Here is an 18,392-nt window from a genome sequence, read left to right on the forward strand (position 1 = left end):
CATACGTTCACATAACAGTGTGAAGTTTTAGGCTTGAAATGCACATTAAACTTGAAAATCTCTCTTTCTCACTGTTTTAAAGATTTATTTATTTTAGTATTTTATGTGTATGAGTGTTTTGCCCGCATGTATGTGTATACCACATGCATGCTTGATGCCTGCTGAGGTCAGAAGAGGCACTGGATCCCCTGGGGCTGGAGTTACAGACACTGTCAGTGCCATTTAGGTGCTGGGTCCTCTGCAAGAGTCCCTAAGTGCTCTTAACATTTGAGCCAACTCTTCAGGCTCTTGAAAAAAATCTCTTTATAAAAATCTTCTATTGTTAGAAAACACTATTCTATTGTTAGTAAAACTAAGGCTTTACTGCCGGCTTAACAGCTGGAACACACTGTTGGGGGCTTAAAACCCGTCTGCTAAGACACTTCATTCTATGCAAGGCTCTGTCAAAAAGTGATTGATGTGTCTCTAATATTCTAGTTAGAGCCGAGAAATCAGGACGCAGCAAATAACGTGGTGATGTATTAACTGCATCTGTTACTGAATGGCTTCCCCAGCTCTTGTTTACGCAAGAATAAGCCTGTAAAATCCGCGACCGGATTGCAAGAACAACGATTCCTGATGTCCTTTGCACATTACGTCTTCATAAGGTTTATCAGTCTTTCTCAAATCCCTGCAGAATAAGACCTCTTGACCCGAAATCTGTCACAATTATAGGCCACATTCCTTACCCATGTTGAGAGAAGCAGGCTTTTGCTTGCTCCCTTTTTAGCCTTTCACATACTGTTTTCCTTTCATCGCCTCCACCCTCATTCTCTGTAAATCTTTCATTCTCCACTTCTTTCTTTCATTCAGAGGAGGCCAGGTGCTTCGATTTGGATTATCATCTCATTCAAAATGGTGCCACGTCACCCACCGGGCAAGTACGGGGAAAGGTGCTGCCATTGCTCCTGCCAGCGTGGAGCCCCGCCCTCTGCTGCTCACCTGCTCCAGGGGAAATGACACAGAGGCCACTGTCACGAGCCGGAGGTCCCACGCCCTCTGGAGGGTCTGGGTCCCCTTGGTCCCCGTCCCCCTCCTCCTCCTCCTGCTCCGCAGAGCCGCCCCGCCTCTCCCGGATCTGGCACTGCCGAGCGCATTGATTTGCATATTTCTACCTTTGTTCCCAGGCGGTGGCCAATCAGAGCGCGGGGCGAGGCGGGGCGGCGGGGCGGGGCGCGCGATCGGCGGGGCTTCGCCGTCGCAGGTTGCAGAGCGGGTGGGAGCCGCTGCGGGCGCGGCACTGCAGCCCCGAGCCTGAGCCCCGGACCCGAACCCCGAACCCAGCCACTGTCCCAGGAGGCCAGGACCCAGAGGATACCCGCCAAGCCCCGCGGAGGACGCCCGGACCCGCGGGCGCCCGCTAGCCCACGCGCCACCATGGTGTGCGGGGGCTTCTCGTGCTCCAAGAACTGCCTGTGCGCGCTCAACCTGCTGTACACCGTGAGTAGCCCGCGCAGGGTGGTACCTACGGGCCTCCCAGGCCTCCGCCACGGCCCGAGCGGCCGCCTGTGCCCGCGTCCCCCGCCCGGGACCCCCAGCCTGCACGTCGCAGTCTCCGCCCGCCCTTCATTGTGGCGCTCGCCCCTGGCCTTGCCTGCTCTCTGCAGCCCTCGGTTTTCGCATCCCTCCCCACCCCGCCGTCCCTCCCCGCTCGCTCATTCCTTCCAGCAGCAAGCTCCCGGCTGGCCATCCCATCTGGAGGTGCTCGGAGGCTGACACCTTGCGGGGTAGCGTGGCCTGGCGTGGGCCGGGCGGCCTGAGGATGGCGCGCTCCTGGCTCAGCCCCGAGCGCTGCCTTTTGAATGGAAGCCATGGAGCGGGCTCACAGGATGTCCGCGGCTTCCGAAGTTTGTTTCGTGCTTACATAAAGTCTCTTTGTTGATGTTCCTGCCAGTGAGGTTGCAGCATGATGCTTTTTCCATGCGGTCTTCCTCCTCCTCTGTCAATATTCTAACACCATTTTAGGCGAAGACCTTCAGTACGTAACCCCCCCACCCAAGGCGTTTTTGCTTTTGTTTTTTCCTCCCTGCTTATCAGCATGTGCCTCCCAGTTTTAACGTTGAAGGGTCGCGTTGGTTTTTGAGGCGTAATTCTGACTGAACAAGAGGAAGACAAGATGACGTTTATTGAAAACCTTTTACACCCCAGCCTTTTCATCTGTCATTTTGTTATCTGTAGCAAGCGGGGCTGTCTAAATTTTATAAGGGGAAAGAGCAAGACGGGCTTGAATAAGTTTTCATAGCTGGTAGTAGGTGGGTCTGGAACTGTGGAGTCTAGACCTTTCCACAAGCTGCCTCGACTGTGGAATCAACTTCCTTTAGGTCATCTCCACCGCAGACTTGCTCCGATCTATAAATACACCTGGTGCTTACAGCACCCACCCTGAAAACAAACCCAGCTCCCCTGCATTAGAGCCAGGCCATCTGGGCCAGCTTAGGTTACATCCATGAGCTAGGGAGGCTGCGAGGCTGCTTGTGGATGGGCAGGCGGAGACACCGGGTCGTTCTCCCCCCCACCCCCTTTTTTTGGTATGTGTCTGAACATGACGGCAAATCTTTGAAGGCAGGCCGGAAATAGACATCGGTGGCCATGCTTTTTCTGGCTAGTTCTTCGGAATCCAGTCAACATGTTCAGAGATGGTACGCTTGGAAGGAAGATTCTAGAACACGGTGGTATAGCTCCTTGTCATGGAAGATCCATGTCAAGTTCCATATCAAAATCCACCTGTCTGATGCGAAGCACGCCTACCATATCGCTTATTGAGCAAATTCCCATCCATTCTTGAACTGTTTTCTCTGACTACCGTGAATGATCTGCTTAGAAAGTCACATTCTGTTTGGTGCCTTGAATCCTCCTCCCCCTTCAATGATTCAGTCGTCTGTTTACCTGATTCTCCATCTTACAGTGTCTGCTTACACACAGTACAATGGCTGCTTCTCTGCTTCCTTGCTTGTCTATATACGTCAATGTGCAATGAATACATTTTTAAAAAGACAGGTTTTTTTTTTTTTTTCAAATCAAGTGTAATATCGCTTTCAAGATACAATTTTTTCCCTCTAGCCCTAGTTACAGCATGGCATGAAAGCAAAGCGAAAGAAAAGTTGACCCTAAAAGGATATGTTAAGATTACTTAATACCTGTCCTAAACTATTGGCCTCCAAAGTGTTTTATAGATTTTTATAAGACATGCCATAAAATTTAATTAATTGGAAAAAATCATGTAGCCTTTTAAAGTCCTGGACTGTTTTAGAAAAACAGACATTTCTTAAAATAAGTTATTATCTAAACGTTGCAAATAGGTTATAATATTATAAATGTGACAGTTTAAGTGGGAGGTGAATAAAAGGTAAAGTTGGACTAGAATTTTAATATCTAGTTAAACATCTGTGTCTTTCTTGCTCTCTCCCTCTACATTTTAAGATGAAAAAAATACAGGATTGCTGGCAGAGTTGAATGTAGAGACTAGACGTTGCTTTTTTTTTTTTAAGGACAGGAATGAAAAATCCTTCCTAGCTTCCTGGCCCTGGTAACTGCCTCTAAGTTCTGCTCAGTGCTGCAGGATTAAATATGAGGTCATTTCTGAAAAGTGTTAGATTAGAGGGTTGAAAGCCCTTGCCCGGGTTAGACTTCATCACCGTTGCTTTCAAGCGTTTCCTGAGGAACTTCAGACACTATCAGCTAATCTGTGTGCATACTCTAGTGATGTAATGAGGCAGTGTGACCAGTCTAGAAATAGAAAGCAGGTCTCTAAGACAAGTTAGGAGGAACATCCCCTAATTTGTGTTGGGAATTCAGTGACTCTATGGCGGTTAATGATGGATTTTTGTTCTTTTCTGCCACGCTTCCTTTAACTAAGGAGATGCCCAGTGCTGGAATATCCTTGGGTTAATGTAGTGTACGTACAGTATGTGAAGTATGGAGGAAAAGGGGAAGCCGAGTGGGTGTTGAAAGGGAAAGGGCCGCTTGCTTCAGAACTTCCTGTATTTAAAGATGGAGGTTCTTTAGGTAACAGTGCTGAGTGTGTGTGTGCTTACTGTGTGATGACATTAGTCTCAGCCTGGAAATGCAGTAGCAAACCAAACAGGGCTCTAATGTTAAGTATGTTTTGATGAGGCTGTGTTTCATTTCTTGCATATGGTCTCCAGGACTGCATTCTACCAGTAAGCTTTTGTCTATCTTGCACTCTGCTGACATCTGTGGGAAATGAATACACATAGAAGGTACCAGTGGCCCTGCATGTAGGATCTAGTTGGGATATTAAGTGATGTGTAAGGACTTAGACACCATAACATTTAGGACTAAGTAAAATCTTTCTGAACTAGGAATAAGGAAGGGATGTTTGGCTGGGCGGTGGTAGCACACGCCTTTAATCCCAGCACTCGGGAGGCAGAGGCTGGTGGAAATCTGTGAGTGTGAGGCCAGCCTGGTCTACAGAGCAAGTTCCAGGACAGCCAGGGCTACACAGAGAAACCCTGTCTCCAAAAACAAAAGCAAAAACAAAAAAAAACAAAAAGAAATGTTTGACTTGAGGAAATGAAGAAATAGTTTGTTAGTCTCTTTCATATCTTCAGGACACAAATATAAATTCCACTTAGTCTGGGAAATTAATTACTTTATTTACTTTGAGACAGGATATTGCCCAGCCTGTCTCTAGAGTCACCGTGGAGCCCAGGCTGTCCTCAAACTTGGAAACTTCTTGCCTCAGCTTCTTTTTTCTTTCAGTTGTTTAGCAGTTTATTAAAATGGTTAGTGTGATACATAAGTTCCTTTTAATGCAGAATTCCAAAATTTTAAGGGCGAAAGGAAAGTTTCAGATACGAAACATAGTTATCATACTATCAAATAACTCAATTGGTGGCATTTTAAAACTGTCTCCAGGTTTTGTAGCAAGAGCTAGGGAAGCTTTCAGAATCCTCTCTATCTGAAGTCCCTGATGTTTCATTTTGGTAAGTAATCTCAGAAATGCTCAGTATAATACGTCTTGTATTCCAAATCCCTGACTCAGCTTCTTAAGTGGCAGGGTGACAGAAATCTGTTACCGTGCTCTGTATTATGATATATGTTTAGATTACTGTGTTTATTTATTTATGTGTATGCATATGTGTTTATATGCAAACATGTCTGTGTACCATGTAAGTGCTATGCTAGTTCCATGGCATAGCATCCCATGGAACTGCAGGTACAAATGGTTGTGAGCCATGTTGGGTGCTGGGATTTGAACCTGAGTCCTCTGTAAGAACAGCAAGTGCCTTCCTCCTATCGTCTCCCCAGCCTCCGAATATGTTTTAATTGGAAACATTTTCATAAATGTTGAGAAACAATTAAAAAAACTATAGTTATTTATGGAAAATTATAAGAAATTGAAATAAGCGTATTAAAATATGTAACATTTTAATATTTGTTAATTTGTTCTGGTACTAGCGGCTAACCCCAGGGCTTCTACCATGTTGGGCGCATGCTTCCCCACTGAACTATATTCCTCTCCCTGCATTTTGAAAGTTTATGATGCACTCGCTGTGCTAACCTACAAAAGAGAATTCAACTTAAAAAAAAGCATTTGAATAGATGATTTTGTAAAATAGGATCAAATAGTAAAATGACGTTTTTACTGTACTCTGGCCTTTCAGAAGAATGTTTTTACTGTACTCTGGCCTTTCAGAATTGCCCTGCCATGGTGACAAGAAGTGTATGACAGCTGGAGTTTGATCCCCTGTGTCCTCCCACCTTTGCGCGTATGCCGTGAGGCGTACTCTCCTGGCCCCATATACACAGAGACATGAGTTCACAAAGTCAGAAGAAAGTTGCAATGCCATCTTCTGGGTGGGGGTATACATTCCAGTTAGCACGTGGGAAGCTGAGGCAGGAGGATAGCCACAAGTATGAGGACAACTTCGGCTGTATACGGAGACCATTTCTCTCCCCCAGCCTCAAATTAAAAACAGAATTGCATGGCCAGTTTATATATATGGAGACAGGATGGTATCGTTAATAATCCCTTTTTTTTTTTTTATTTAAACTATAGGCATGGTTTGATATATAATATAAATGGGTTTAAAAATATATGGGTTGTAACTTCAAAAAATAACTTATAAAGTTAAAATCATAAATTTCAGAAATTATAGTTTTTTGTTTTTGTTTGTGTGTGTGTGTGTGTGTGTGTGTGTGTGTGTGTGTGTTTGTTCATTCTTCAAAAATCTTCCCAGGTTTTTCTCTTTTACTTTTTCTTAATTTGAGAATCTTGACCAGTTTAGCTCAGGTTGGCCTTGAACTTGTTACCTTCCTGCTTGACCCTCCCTATACTAGGACTGCAGGCATTCCTCACCATGCCTACCTAAATTCGTTTACTTTCTTCTTTTCTTGGTACATAACCCATTTTACAGTTTCGCCCTCTACAGAAGCAGTTCTCAACCTTCCTAATGCTGCGACCCTTCAATACAGTTCCTCATGCTGTGGCAACCCCCCACCGTGAGATTATTTTTGTTGCTACTTCGTAGCTGCAGTTTTGCTACTGTTATGAGTCATATGTAAATCTGTGTCCTCCCATGGTGTTAGGTAGCCCCTTTAAAGCGTTGTTGGACCCCTCAAGGGTGGTGGCCCCACAGGTTGGGATCACCTGGTCAACATCTTTGCTTGTTTTGAGAGGAGTTCTCCTGAAACATCAAATATTACGCTGATTTCTACTATTCGGAGACATAAGTGATGTCTGTTTTTTCACGTCTGAAATGTAAATGCTGGGTAAGGAGGAGTCTAAGGCCCAGAGCTCAGTCCCCGGGACTATCATGGTGGAAGGAGAGACCCGATTCTTGGGAATTGCCCTTGGACTGACATGCACACCCCCCCCTCCAACAGGAGTGAATACATAAATAGGGAGATAATTAAAAAATAAAATTGGGATATATTTTATAATAGAATAAAAAAAAACCCCTTCATTAACTGATAGAAAAATGTCACTGTGTTTCTTCAGGAACTCAGCTTTTCCAACTCTACCCTAAACCAAACAGCATGTTTTTTGTTTGTTTGTTTTTTAGTTTTGTTTATTTGGTTTTTGGTCTACAGTCTCTTCATTTGCAAATTGAGGATAATTTTATTCTTCCCTCATGGAATTATGGTGAAAATGAAATAACTCATTGTGTATAAAACACCTAGACATACTGCAGAAATAAAATTAAGACCTGACAGTTTCAAGTATGAAAGGAGAATTATTTGAAATTTTGAATTATAAACGTGTGTATTATAATCAAACATTTTCAAGCCATTGGGATTTTGGCTCCAGGAAAGCAGAGTTCATATCTACAAATAAAAACACTCATCTTTTACCCCTAAGAAAGTGATGATGGCAGCACACACATTTAATCCCAGAATTCAGATGGATATCTATGAGTTCAAGGCCAGCATGGTATCTGGAGCTCCAGGATAACCAGGGCTACACAGAGAAACCCTGTCTCAGAAAACCAAAAAAGAAAAAGGAAAAGAAAAAAAAAAAGAAAGAGTACTGACTGAGATGTGTTGACTGTAAACATAGAATTATAATTTTTACTGTGTGTTATTATTAAAAATTACAATTTTTAATGTGCGTATGTGGTGCTAGACCACAAACCCAGTGTCTCATGTATGAAGGCCAGTTCTACCATCTAAGCTGTAACCCTAGCTCCTGCATTTTATATTTACCTGGATAGTTTTTAGTCCTAATCTAGTCATTACTTCAGCTAAGGAAATCTCTATTGAAATTGCTTTTGAATGGTTGCATTTAACATTTTTCAAAATTATGATTATTTTAAAAACTGTTAGGACAGTTTTTATTTTGCTTTGATCTCTTTTCTTTTCTTTCTTTCTTTCTTTTCTTTTCTTTTCTTTTCTTTTTTTTTTGATACAAGGTCTCACTATGTAATGGTGGCTGGCCTGGAACTCACTGTGTAGACCAGGCTGGCCTCACACTCATACAGATTCACCTGCCTCTGACTCTCCAGTGCTGGGATTAAAGGCGAGTGCCACCTCACCCAGCCTCATTTTGCATTTTTGATTCAGCATTGCTATGTAGCTTGAGCTGTCCAAATTTAATTTCTTGGCTTCTGCCATTGGTGTGCTACTTTAGAGGCATGCACCGCCACACCTGGCTCTTCAAACGACTTTGGTATTTTGATGTGTGGTTAGATGTGTGTAGTAATAACTCTATTATTAAAACCGCTAAAGGCACATCGGGCCCTTTGACACCCACCACTGAAAAGGAAGCAAGTTAGAGGGAAGCAAAGTTACTTGATCCATTACATTGCGAAGACAACATGCACATCTAAGTGAGTTATGGGTGCAGGCTTTGGCCGCTGAGTGTGCTGTCTGGCTGGTTCTGCTCTACTTAGGTTTTCACCCACAGAATTCTCTTCTTTAAGAGAAGGTTTTTCAGGTGCTTTGTTTGGGCTTACTCACAGAGGATGCTCGGAAGATAGAACATTGGTCCTTGCTTAGGTCACAAGGACAGAGGACTTCAGGCCTAGGTCACTGGTCAGTGTACCAATCTAGTTCGTGAAGTTTCTGAGAAAGGGGAGCGCAATTCTTTTGTAGTATGCTGGTTAGTGATGTCAAAATTCCTGGTTGTCAGCCAGCGAGAAACAAAGAACCGAAACCAAGAGAGTAAGGGGGATTTTCTTTTCTCATGCCCTTCTGTTTCCTAACTAGTGGTCTTCTTAGAGTGAGATAGACTAGAGATGTCAGTACAGAAACACTGAGGGGGCTTACACACAGGTAGGGTTGTAACAGAAGTTTGGGTTAGAATGGTATCAGCCAAAGTGAAAGCAGCAGGCAAATTCTGGGCCCCTTCTGAGAGTGGGGCCAAGATAATTTCCAATCGATTCAAAATGGGTGCTGGAGAAAGAGGCAAATGGTAGATGACTCACAGCTGTAGCCTAGTCCCCTGGAAAGACGGAATTGCCATTAACAGTACCAGAGAAGATTCAGCATTAGATGTGACATCAAAAGATTCTCAGGCAGTGTTGTTAGCTAGCCCTTGAGGCTAGCAGCATTGAACTTCAGGAGACAGGGCTACTTTAGGCGCTGAGGCAGCCTGAGCACTGAGAATGTCGTCAAAAGAGCTGTGGTTGGATGACATCAGTAAGTCCCTGAAGGCAGTAAGAAGGGCAATGGCCCACTGACCGAAGTGATGCTATTACAAGGTCTAGGTGACCAGGTGCATTGTGCAAAGGAGCTGAGGAGGGACTAGCTGTTTAAGCAGGAGGAGGACTGAGAGACTCTGTCGGGGAAGCTGAATGCAGCACAGCTCCAAGGAGAGGGGATTGAACCTCTGTGTGGCATGGTGCTGAGGGAGGGCCGAAAGCTAAGAAAGCTGCGGGTGCAGGCACTCACCACCATGCCTGGGTTATTCCGTGCTGGGGACCGAACCCAGGGCTCAGTGCAGCTAGAGCTATTCCCCAGCCGCACTCCACCGCGGGCACTAACTGTTGGATTTAACAAGGAGTCATTGAAAAGAGTTGCTCCTTCTCCTTCCCTCTGTGTGTGTGTGTTTATGAATAACAGCTGTAAGTATCGCGTCCCGTTTTCTTCTCTAGCATTAGTTACTGAAGGGCGGCTGTGCTTCACTCTGTCACCGGTGCTGCACCCGGTGAGAGTCACTGCATGCAGAAGTCAGTGTGGGCTGTTCGTCCCGTAACCTCAACCTCTGCTGCAAAGAAGAAGGGGGTGGGACTTCATGTGGGTGCCATTTCTAAATAATCGATCCCGGACAATGCTTACGTCAGGATCCCTTACTTTTAGTTCCCTTTGATGTTATTTCATTACAGGAGTCAAATGCGTTGTGTTTTGTGACTTGCAAGTCAAAACAAAACAAACAAACAAAAATAAAAAACCATAGTGCTGTAGATAATCCTAAAGATACGTGCAAGAGCACGTCAGTTTTGTGTCATTTGAAGAATCACAATGAAGAAAGAGCAGGGATTTCAACTTCATACCACATGCCTGGCTATTTAGCGATATCTGGACTATTCACATTTTTTCACATCTTCAGCCTGATATCGTATAAGTACATTAGATCTTTGAAATCACAAGTTCATGGCAAAGTACTTGAAGCCTTACGGGAGGGGGCTTTGAGGCCTCTGCTGGCTATAAGTCAGGCTCTGTATGGGTCTTGCGACAGTGCCGTCCTGCTCTCAGAATAACATTTAAAAGTTCATTACCTGCTCCTGCATCAGAACTACTAGTTCTTGTTTACCTTGACATGGAGTCTCACTGTGTAGCTCTGGCTGCCCTGAAGCTGCAGTATAAAATGGTTCCTATCTCTCTCTCTCTTTCTCTTTAGATAAGTGTACCTTGTGTGCAGAAGCCTGTGGGGACCAGAATAGGGTGTCCAATTCCCTATACTAGAGCTCTGGAGCTGTGAGCCAACATGTGGGTGCCAGGAACCAAGCCTGTTTCCTCTTAGGAAAAGAGGACCCAGAGCCAAGAGCCAAGTGCTCTTAACCAATGAGCCACATCTCTACCTCCACATTTCTTTTAAATCTCTTTCTGTTCCTTTAAAATAGAATTTATTTGTATGTTATGTATCCGGGTCGTTTGCCTGCATGTATGTCTGTGTGCCGTGTGCATACGCAGTGACTGAGGAAGTCAGATGTAGGGTATTTGATGAATATAATTTTATGTATTACATATATAAAGAATAATCTGGAACATGGCTGGACTGAGTTTCTTTCCCTTAGTGTAGACTAAAGAATAAGCTTTTCCTAGTTCCCTGAGGAATAGTGAGAACCCCTTTCTCCAGCAGTTTGCGCTGACCACCTCTTCTACCAAGTACCTGGAATATAAAATCAGCACATGCATTGACTGCAGGCCATCTGAAGTGTACTAGGCTCCTCTAAAAAAGTCAAGGATGGCTGGGGCTGGGGAGTGTGGTACTTGATGGCTTACCTCCGGACCATTACATCTTGGGTTTTGAGACCCTCCGAGTACAGACTTAAAACGAGGTAGGAAGGATGCCAGCATGGGAATGACTTAATCTTCCTGGCTTCGAAATGCTTCAACATCATACTAATGTCTATGGTGCTGTGAATGAAAATTGTTCCCGTAGACTCATGTATTTAAAGGTTTGGTCAAGCAGTTGGTAGAACTGCTTGGGAAGGATTAGGAGGTGTGGCCTTGTTGGAGGAGGTGTGTCACTTGTGGCCGAGTATTGAAGTTCCAAAAGCCCTGGCTGCTCCCAGTTAGCACACCAGCTCTCTCTTTCTGCCTCCTCTTTGCTAATAAGGCGATAAGCTCCCAGCTGTTGCTCCAGTGCCATGCCTGCCTGTCTGCTGTCATGCTCCCTACCAAGATGTTCATGGATTAGTTCACCCTCTGCTCATGTAAGCCCTGGTTAGACTCTTTTTTACCTTTAAGTTTCATTGGTCACAGTGTTTCATTATAGCATTAGAAAAGTAACTATGTGTTACTTTTGTTGCGATGTGTCTTAGTCCATTTTCTGTTGCTATAATAATATGTCAGATTGGATAATTACTAAAGAAAAAAATACTCCTTACAGTTTCTGTAAGGTGAAAAGTCAGAAGTCAAGGGGCTGACACTTGCCTGCATCATTATACACAGAAAGGTCTCAGAAAGCACAGTGTGCAGCCCAGGGCCTTTCCTAGTGACATAAGCGTCTAATCCACCTTTGAGGCCCCACCTGCAGGACCACATCGAACCTGATGCCTTCTAAAAAGCCTGTTTTCAGTTAGGTCACTGAGTCGGCCCCTTGCTGCTGTTCTGAGACTTAGCTAAGAATGGCTGTGTCCCTTCACCATACACTGGCGTCATCACTCATCACTGCTTCCCCCTCTGGGAACTTACCCAGGGGAAGCTGTGCTAGATTTGGACACTTTCGTAATCTTGCTGTTGTGTGCCTTTTCCATCACAGCTCTTTTAACTCCCTTTTAAAGCCCTTTTTATATATGAAGTTTTCTTTGTTTTAAGGAGAAAACAGGAAAGGCTGGTTCTTCCTACTCATAAAAACACCACTCTCCAGGAGTTAACAGAGCCCTAATCTGTTTTTATCAACATTCTGCCTCCCAGAGGAAGGAAACTATTTGTCATAGGTCTGAATTTGTGTTCTATTACAATTGCTTTCATAAGAAAACTGTTATTATTCTTGAACAAAAGAGTCCTAGCAGTTGCTTTGTCTACCGAGGTATAGTGGCAGGCTTAGACTTTTAAATTATGTGGCTAGAATTAATTTCCCTTGAATCTGTAATTTTCAGATTACTATCTTGGGACATGTAATCTCACTGTCCTTAAAATTGTAAACCAGTGGTAACATTTAATTATCACTGCTGCGAAATAAGTCCTTTCATTATTATATTGGAAAGTCTCCTTTTTAGTACAAGATACACAGTGATACTCTTATCTAAGAGGTACATTAAATATCTTTAGGTATTATTTCTAGCTTGAAAAATTGATGGGGACAGTTCTGTGGGTTTTGGCTATTATGTTACAAACAGCAGTCACACACAAGCATACGTATCGTTTTCAGATCATTTAAATTGAAAGACTTTAATTTGGGGGGGTTGTTTACTACTATTTTTTAAAAGGTTTACTTTTATTTTTAATTATGTGTATGAGTAAGTGTCTGAGTGAGGATTTGTACATATTCACATAGAGTGTATGGAGGCCAGAAGAAGGCATTGGGTCCCTGGGCCTATTGTGAGCTGCCTAATACGGGTGCTGGGAAGGATCCTCTGCAAGAGCGTGTTGACTCTTACCTGCTGAGCCGTCTCTTCCGCCTCTTTTTTACTCAGTGTGTATGAGTAGTACATGTATGTATTTCCTCCACGTATGTACACACATTCACCCATAAAGTCGAGAAGAGGGTGCTGAATCCCCTGGGACTGGGGTTACAGGTGGTTGTGAGCACTTATGTGTGGCAACCAGACCTGGGTGCTCTGCCAGAGCAGCAGATGCTCTTGACTGAGCGGGTCTCTCCAGTCCCTTTTTTGGGTGGGGGGGAGGGGTGTTATTGGATAAGTTAGTTAGTTCCAGTAAGTTCAGGTTCGTGCAGTTTCACTGTGTACAGGAATAGATGCAAGTTTGTTTTGCGTTGGAGGATTGAACCTACATACTTTTTTACTTTTGGGACTGTCCCGTACCAGCGATGATCTGTGTTTGTGTGTTTGTGCTGGTGCGTGCCTGACAAGGGACTAGGGCAGTGTCTCAGGCTATTCAGGTTTGAAGACCTTGAGGAGTTTGTTTGTTTCTTTATCTTTGTGCTGGCAATCTCACTCAGCCCTCAAACATGCTAGGCAAGCACTGCCCCTCCGCCGTCACCGCAACCGGAAGCGCATTTTGCCTGACGTGCGTGGAGAGTCAGTAAGTTATGGCCAGCGGCCTTCAGGTGTACATCTCTTTTTTTTTTGCAAGCTTCCCTTTTTCCTCAGTGGAAATGAGATGTAGGAAGGAATGTGGATGACACCTGACGACTCACAGTCGGGGGGGGGGGGGTGTCAGCAGAAACAATTTGAAAGATTGACAACAATATTTTCCCTTAAGTTGCGGGCTTGGGAGATACTCAGCGGAGATTGGTTAAAGCAGGATGGTCTCGTTTATAGAGGAGAGCAAAGCGGAGGGTGTTAGAGCTGGTGCCCATATAAGGAGGTGCTATTTCCATTTTGTAGTTTACTAAATAGGCCTTCTATAGACACACACACAAAACCATGGAAGAGTCCTGTGAACTTAGCAGCTGGGTTGTACAGATTTGTAGTAAGCATAAGGGAGATTCCACTGATAGAGGGTGGCACATGGGATCTCTTTCGTAAGGATGGCTTCTGTTCAATGAAGGCCAAAGCTCAAAATTAAGGCCCAAAGAATGCTCAGGACTTGGGGATGGGGGGGGCAGTGATTTGGGTGAAGGCTAGCTCCACAGAATAGCAAAAATAGGAATTTCTGCTCTGGGTTTTGTTGAATGCCCTTCATCAGGGAAATTTTGTGGGATTTACTCTTATTCTTGAAAATTAATTTGTTTGGAAGATGTTGTTTTCCCTTCTTTGGAAAAAAAAATATGTTTGTCTCTTTTGTTTGTTTGACAGAATCTCTTGGAGTACAGGCTGGCCTCACAGTTGTTATTTAGCTGAGAGCGACCTTCAGCTCCTGATGTTTCTACTTCTGTATCTGCCATCCTGGGATTATAAGTGTGCACCGTCACACCCACTCACTTGCTTCAGTCTTTGTGGCTCCTTCTGACCTCTCTTTTTAAACTGATTTTTAAAAATCACACTTTTTTATCGTGTCGAGGCGTTTGTGCCGCTCTGCACCTGTGCGCGCTTCAGAGGACATCTTGCAGCGCCCTGTTCTCCCCTTCCACTCTGTGGGTCCCAGGGCTTGAACTCAGCGTGTCAGTGTGATGTCCCTGAGCCGCCCTGCTGTTCTTCTCCTTCCTTTTGACTTGATGTATTGGCTCCTTTTCAAGTCTAGGTCTATGAAATATGACTCACCCATTTTGTTTTGTTTTTATCCCTTTAGTTAATTTTTTAATTTTTATTTTTGGGCCATTCTGGAACTCACTATGGAGACCAGGCTAGCTTTGAACTCACAGAGCCCTGTCTGTCTCTGCCTCCTGAGTTCTGGAACTAAAGGTTGCACCACCAGGCCCAGCCCCCATTTCGTTTAAATATGCCATTCTTAACTCTATTGCATCAGGTTCCTGGGAGCTCTACTCCTGTTATACCTTCTCATAGACATTTTTTCCTCCTTAGGTGGTTTGGGAATTTTGATAGCTAACCAAGCTTGTCATTTTAAAATCTGGGACTGGCTCGGGGGTTGGAACTGGCATGTGTCTCTCATGTGTCCCTTAGTTTGTTTCTCTGAGTTTTTCCTCACCACGCTGTCACTGCAGCTGTGAACAGCTGTCACCTGTCATCTTTGTGCCTGGAGATTCAGCAGCTAGAAGACAAGACGTTCCTCTTTCTCAGCTAACTTTTGAATATGTTCAGTCTTTGCAGTCTACCACAGTACTTTACCCTGAGAAAACAGCTTTCTGGAGTCCCAGCTGTGCATGGGTCTTGGTTCCACTTCCCACTTCTGCTTGGCCTAACACCAGAGTCCCCTTCAGACCCTGCTCTTCCCAGCCCCCTGCCTCCTTAGGCTGTGCTCTGCCAGCTGGGCCAGGGCAGGGAAGGCTTTCACTTCTCCTTGCTTTGGGGGCAGGGCTATGGGATTTCCTGTAGTTTCTCTCTGTATGTTAAAACCTGTTTCATTTGTTTAAAATATGCTTAAGCAGAAAGAACTGTTGTTTGATATTTTTAACAGTTTAACCAGTTAATTTGAGTATGTTGATAATGTTATGTGTATGTATGCAAGTGCCATCATGAGAGGGGCTTTTCCCCTTCACCAGGACCCGCAGGGGATTCTAGAGGTTAAATTCAGGACTGAGCAGCAAGTGCTTTTAACTGCTGAGCCCTCCCCTCACACCTCCCCTCCCCTCTAAGAAATGTTTGAATTGTTAGTTAATTTATTTTTTTATATTTATTTTTTATTTTTTGCCTGCATGTGTGTCTGTCCATCACATGTGCATGCTAGGTGCCCCTAGAGGTTACAAGTGGGCACTGGAGATCTCCTGGAACTTGTGAGCTGCCATGTGGGTCCCGAGAATCAAACCTGGGTCCTTTGCAAGAGCAGCAGGTGCTCTGACTGGCTGAGCCATCTCTCTGTCCCCACACCCTCCTTGTTTTTCAAATGTAGGTCTGGCCGTTAGCTCGGTACTTGTTATGTAGTCCAGGGTGGTGTTGAACTCCTGGAAATTCTCCTGCCTCAGCCTCCAACGTGGCCATCATGCCCAGCTAGGAATAACTCTGCTAGTTCAGCACTGCCTGTGGTAAGCCGAGTAATGCCTGCCCTCAGCAGTGCTACACAGTAGTCTCGGAGTCTGTGACTGTGATGTGCTTTTCCCAGCACTCTGGCCAGATAGCCTTTCAAAACCACTGAGGGATTCCTGTTCTTAACAAGCTACTGCCAGCGTAGTGGCCTAAAATAACAGATTGTGCTTCGCACCAGACATTAGACGTCGCTCAGGAAGGGGAGAACGTTCCCTAGAATCGGATCCTGGCACTCCTTGGCATAGAGCCTTCCCCTCTGCTTTCAGCCCCAGTACCATCACCAGGCCTCCCAGACTGGTCCTGTTTCCCTCAGCACAGTCCTTTTTAGACCCTGGCCCTCCTTCTGCCTCTTTTGAGGATGCTGGGATTATTTAAATCTCATTCATATAATTCAGAATAACCTGTTTTGAGATCTTCAGTTTGATCCCAGCTTCAAAGGCCTTTTGGCTAATCTGCCATACTCATGTTATGGACCTTGGCATTTGGCGCTGGGCATCTTGGTATACTCCCGTGGTTGCTTGAGAGAGTTACTTGAGTGTGGGAGGGACGTGGGAGTCAGGGAGACGCCTCATTTCATAAAGGAAGATGGACTTTAATATACTTTCTTTGGTGAGCCTGTGTTTTCTTTGTATTCTTTGACTTATTGTTTTATCTATTTTTTTTTTAATTGTAAAGACCTCTGACATAGCAATCATTTGTCCCCTTCTGAGCTTTCATTCTTTTCTCTACTGACTTCTAGAGCAAAAGCTGGTAAACTACAGCTGACAAGCTAAATCCATTCCATGGCTGCTGTTAGAGCATGTTGGCCAAGAATGTTTACACACACACACACACTTTTAACTGTTTAAATGGCTGCTTTAATGCAGATGCACGGTGTTTTCATTTACGAGTTCATTAGTAAATGCTATTTGTCTTAACAGCTTATTTTCATTTTTATTGTGTGTAAACGTGTGTGTATGTGTATGTGTGTGTACCCCCACACATGTGTAGAGCTCCGAGGACAGTTTGCAGGACTGTACGAGTTCTCTCTTTCTATTGTGTGAGGTCTTGGGGTTGAGTTCAGGCTGCCCAGCCTGGCAGCGGTCACCCTTGCTTGCTGAGTCATCATCTTGTTGGCCTGGATTAGCATTTTTAAGTAGTTAAGGGAAAAAAAAAATCAAAGGAGGAAAAGTACTCTGTGATACACGAAGGTTCATGAATGTAGTAGTCACATTGCGGAAGAAGGTGTTAGTGGTTGATTGGCACGTGCTTGCATGCCATCAGCACCTGAAGCCAGGCGGGAGCGTTGTCAGGCTAGCTGGTAAGAGAGTCAGGATTGTCAGGCTAGCCTGAGCTACCAGACGGACCACATGTCCATCACTCTGAAGTCCTTCCAGCAGCAATGAAGCAAACCCTCAACTAATAACAACAAAACCCCCATACACAACAAAACGTCAGAACTTGAGCCAAACAACACCCATAAGACAGGCCAGAGCTGGCCCTGCTCTTCTGCTTGTGCTGGGTGTCTCTGCTCCACGCAGTCTCAGAAGAGGTGGGGCGGGGGCTGCAGTCTGTGCATCCAGGTTGAGTCGCAACATTTCTGACTTTAATACTTCAGACTTAACTCTTCACATTCTTAGTGTTTAAGGAGCCCATGAATGTGGTAAGGATTTAGCATGATTTTGGAAGGAGGTGGAGACCTGAGGACAGCTTGTGGGGATTGGTTCTCACCTTCAGGGTGCTGAGGAACTGTCTGTCTCTTGCTGCTGCACTGCTGTGCTGTGCCACTCCCGAGAGCTTCTAGCCGAGCGTCCCTTCTGCTGTCTCTTTGTAGGTGTGCTAAGGCTGCAGGTGATGCCACTATGTTCAGCATTTTCCTGGGTTCCAGGACCAGTCTGGGGGGGGGAGGGCAGGGTGTGTGTCAAGTGCTTTTACCTGCTGAACCATATTCCTAGCCCAGAAAGATTTTTTAATTTTTATTTTTATATTAATTACAGTTTATTCATTTCGTGTCCCAGCTGTAACCTCCTCCCTTATTCCCTCCCTCATCTTCTCCCATGCCCTTCTCCAAGTCCACTGATAGGGGAGGTCCTCCTCTCCCTCCTTCTGATCCTAGCCTATCAGGTCTCATCAGGACTGGCTGCACTGTCTTCCTCTGTGGCCTGGTAAGGCTGCTTCCCGCTCAGGAGGAGGTGATCAAAGATCCAGCCACTGAGTTCTTGTCAGAGACAGTCCCTGTTCCCCTTACTAGGGAACCCACTTAGACACTGAGCTGATATTTTTAATGTCAAGTGAAATGTGGATTTGTGAATGACTTTACCTGAATTGTAAAATGAGCCTCCACCCAGAACTTGATGTTAGCAAATGGGATGACTAATCTTTGTTACCATGGTCACAAGTGGTGGTTCCTGTAATTTGGTCCAGTGCTAATCTAGATACTGCTGTAAGGGTATTTTGTAACTATAACCAGCATTTGCAGTCACTGATAAGCTCATCAGGCACCCTCCATAGTGCGGCTACCACACGCACACACACACA

The 18,392-nt window shown here is 44.8% G+C and overlaps 1 protein-coding gene across 1 annotated transcript in view; it reads left to right on the forward strand.

Annotated features, from left to right (window-relative positions):
• The first annotated feature begins 1,228 nt into the window (after positions 1-1,228).
• Positions 1,229-18,392, forward strand: part of Tspan13 (tetraspanin 13) — a 27,929-nt gene continuing 10,765 nt past the window's right edge. The window contains exon 1 of the mRNA XM_055624350.1: positions 1,229-1,479. Coding sequence (XP_055480325.1) covers positions 1,417-1,479 — 63 coding nt within the window. The 5' untranslated portion in view covers positions 1,229-1,416. The remainder of the gene's footprint in view (positions 1,480-18,392) is intronic.

Source organism: Psammomys obesus, unplaced genomic scaffold (assembly GCF_907164565.1).
Source record: "Psammomys obesus unplaced genomic scaffold, mPsaObe1.curated_primary_1811, whole genome shotgun sequence".
Classification (NCBI taxonomy): domain Eukaryota; kingdom Metazoa; phylum Chordata; class Mammalia; order Rodentia; family Muridae; genus Psammomys; species Psammomys obesus.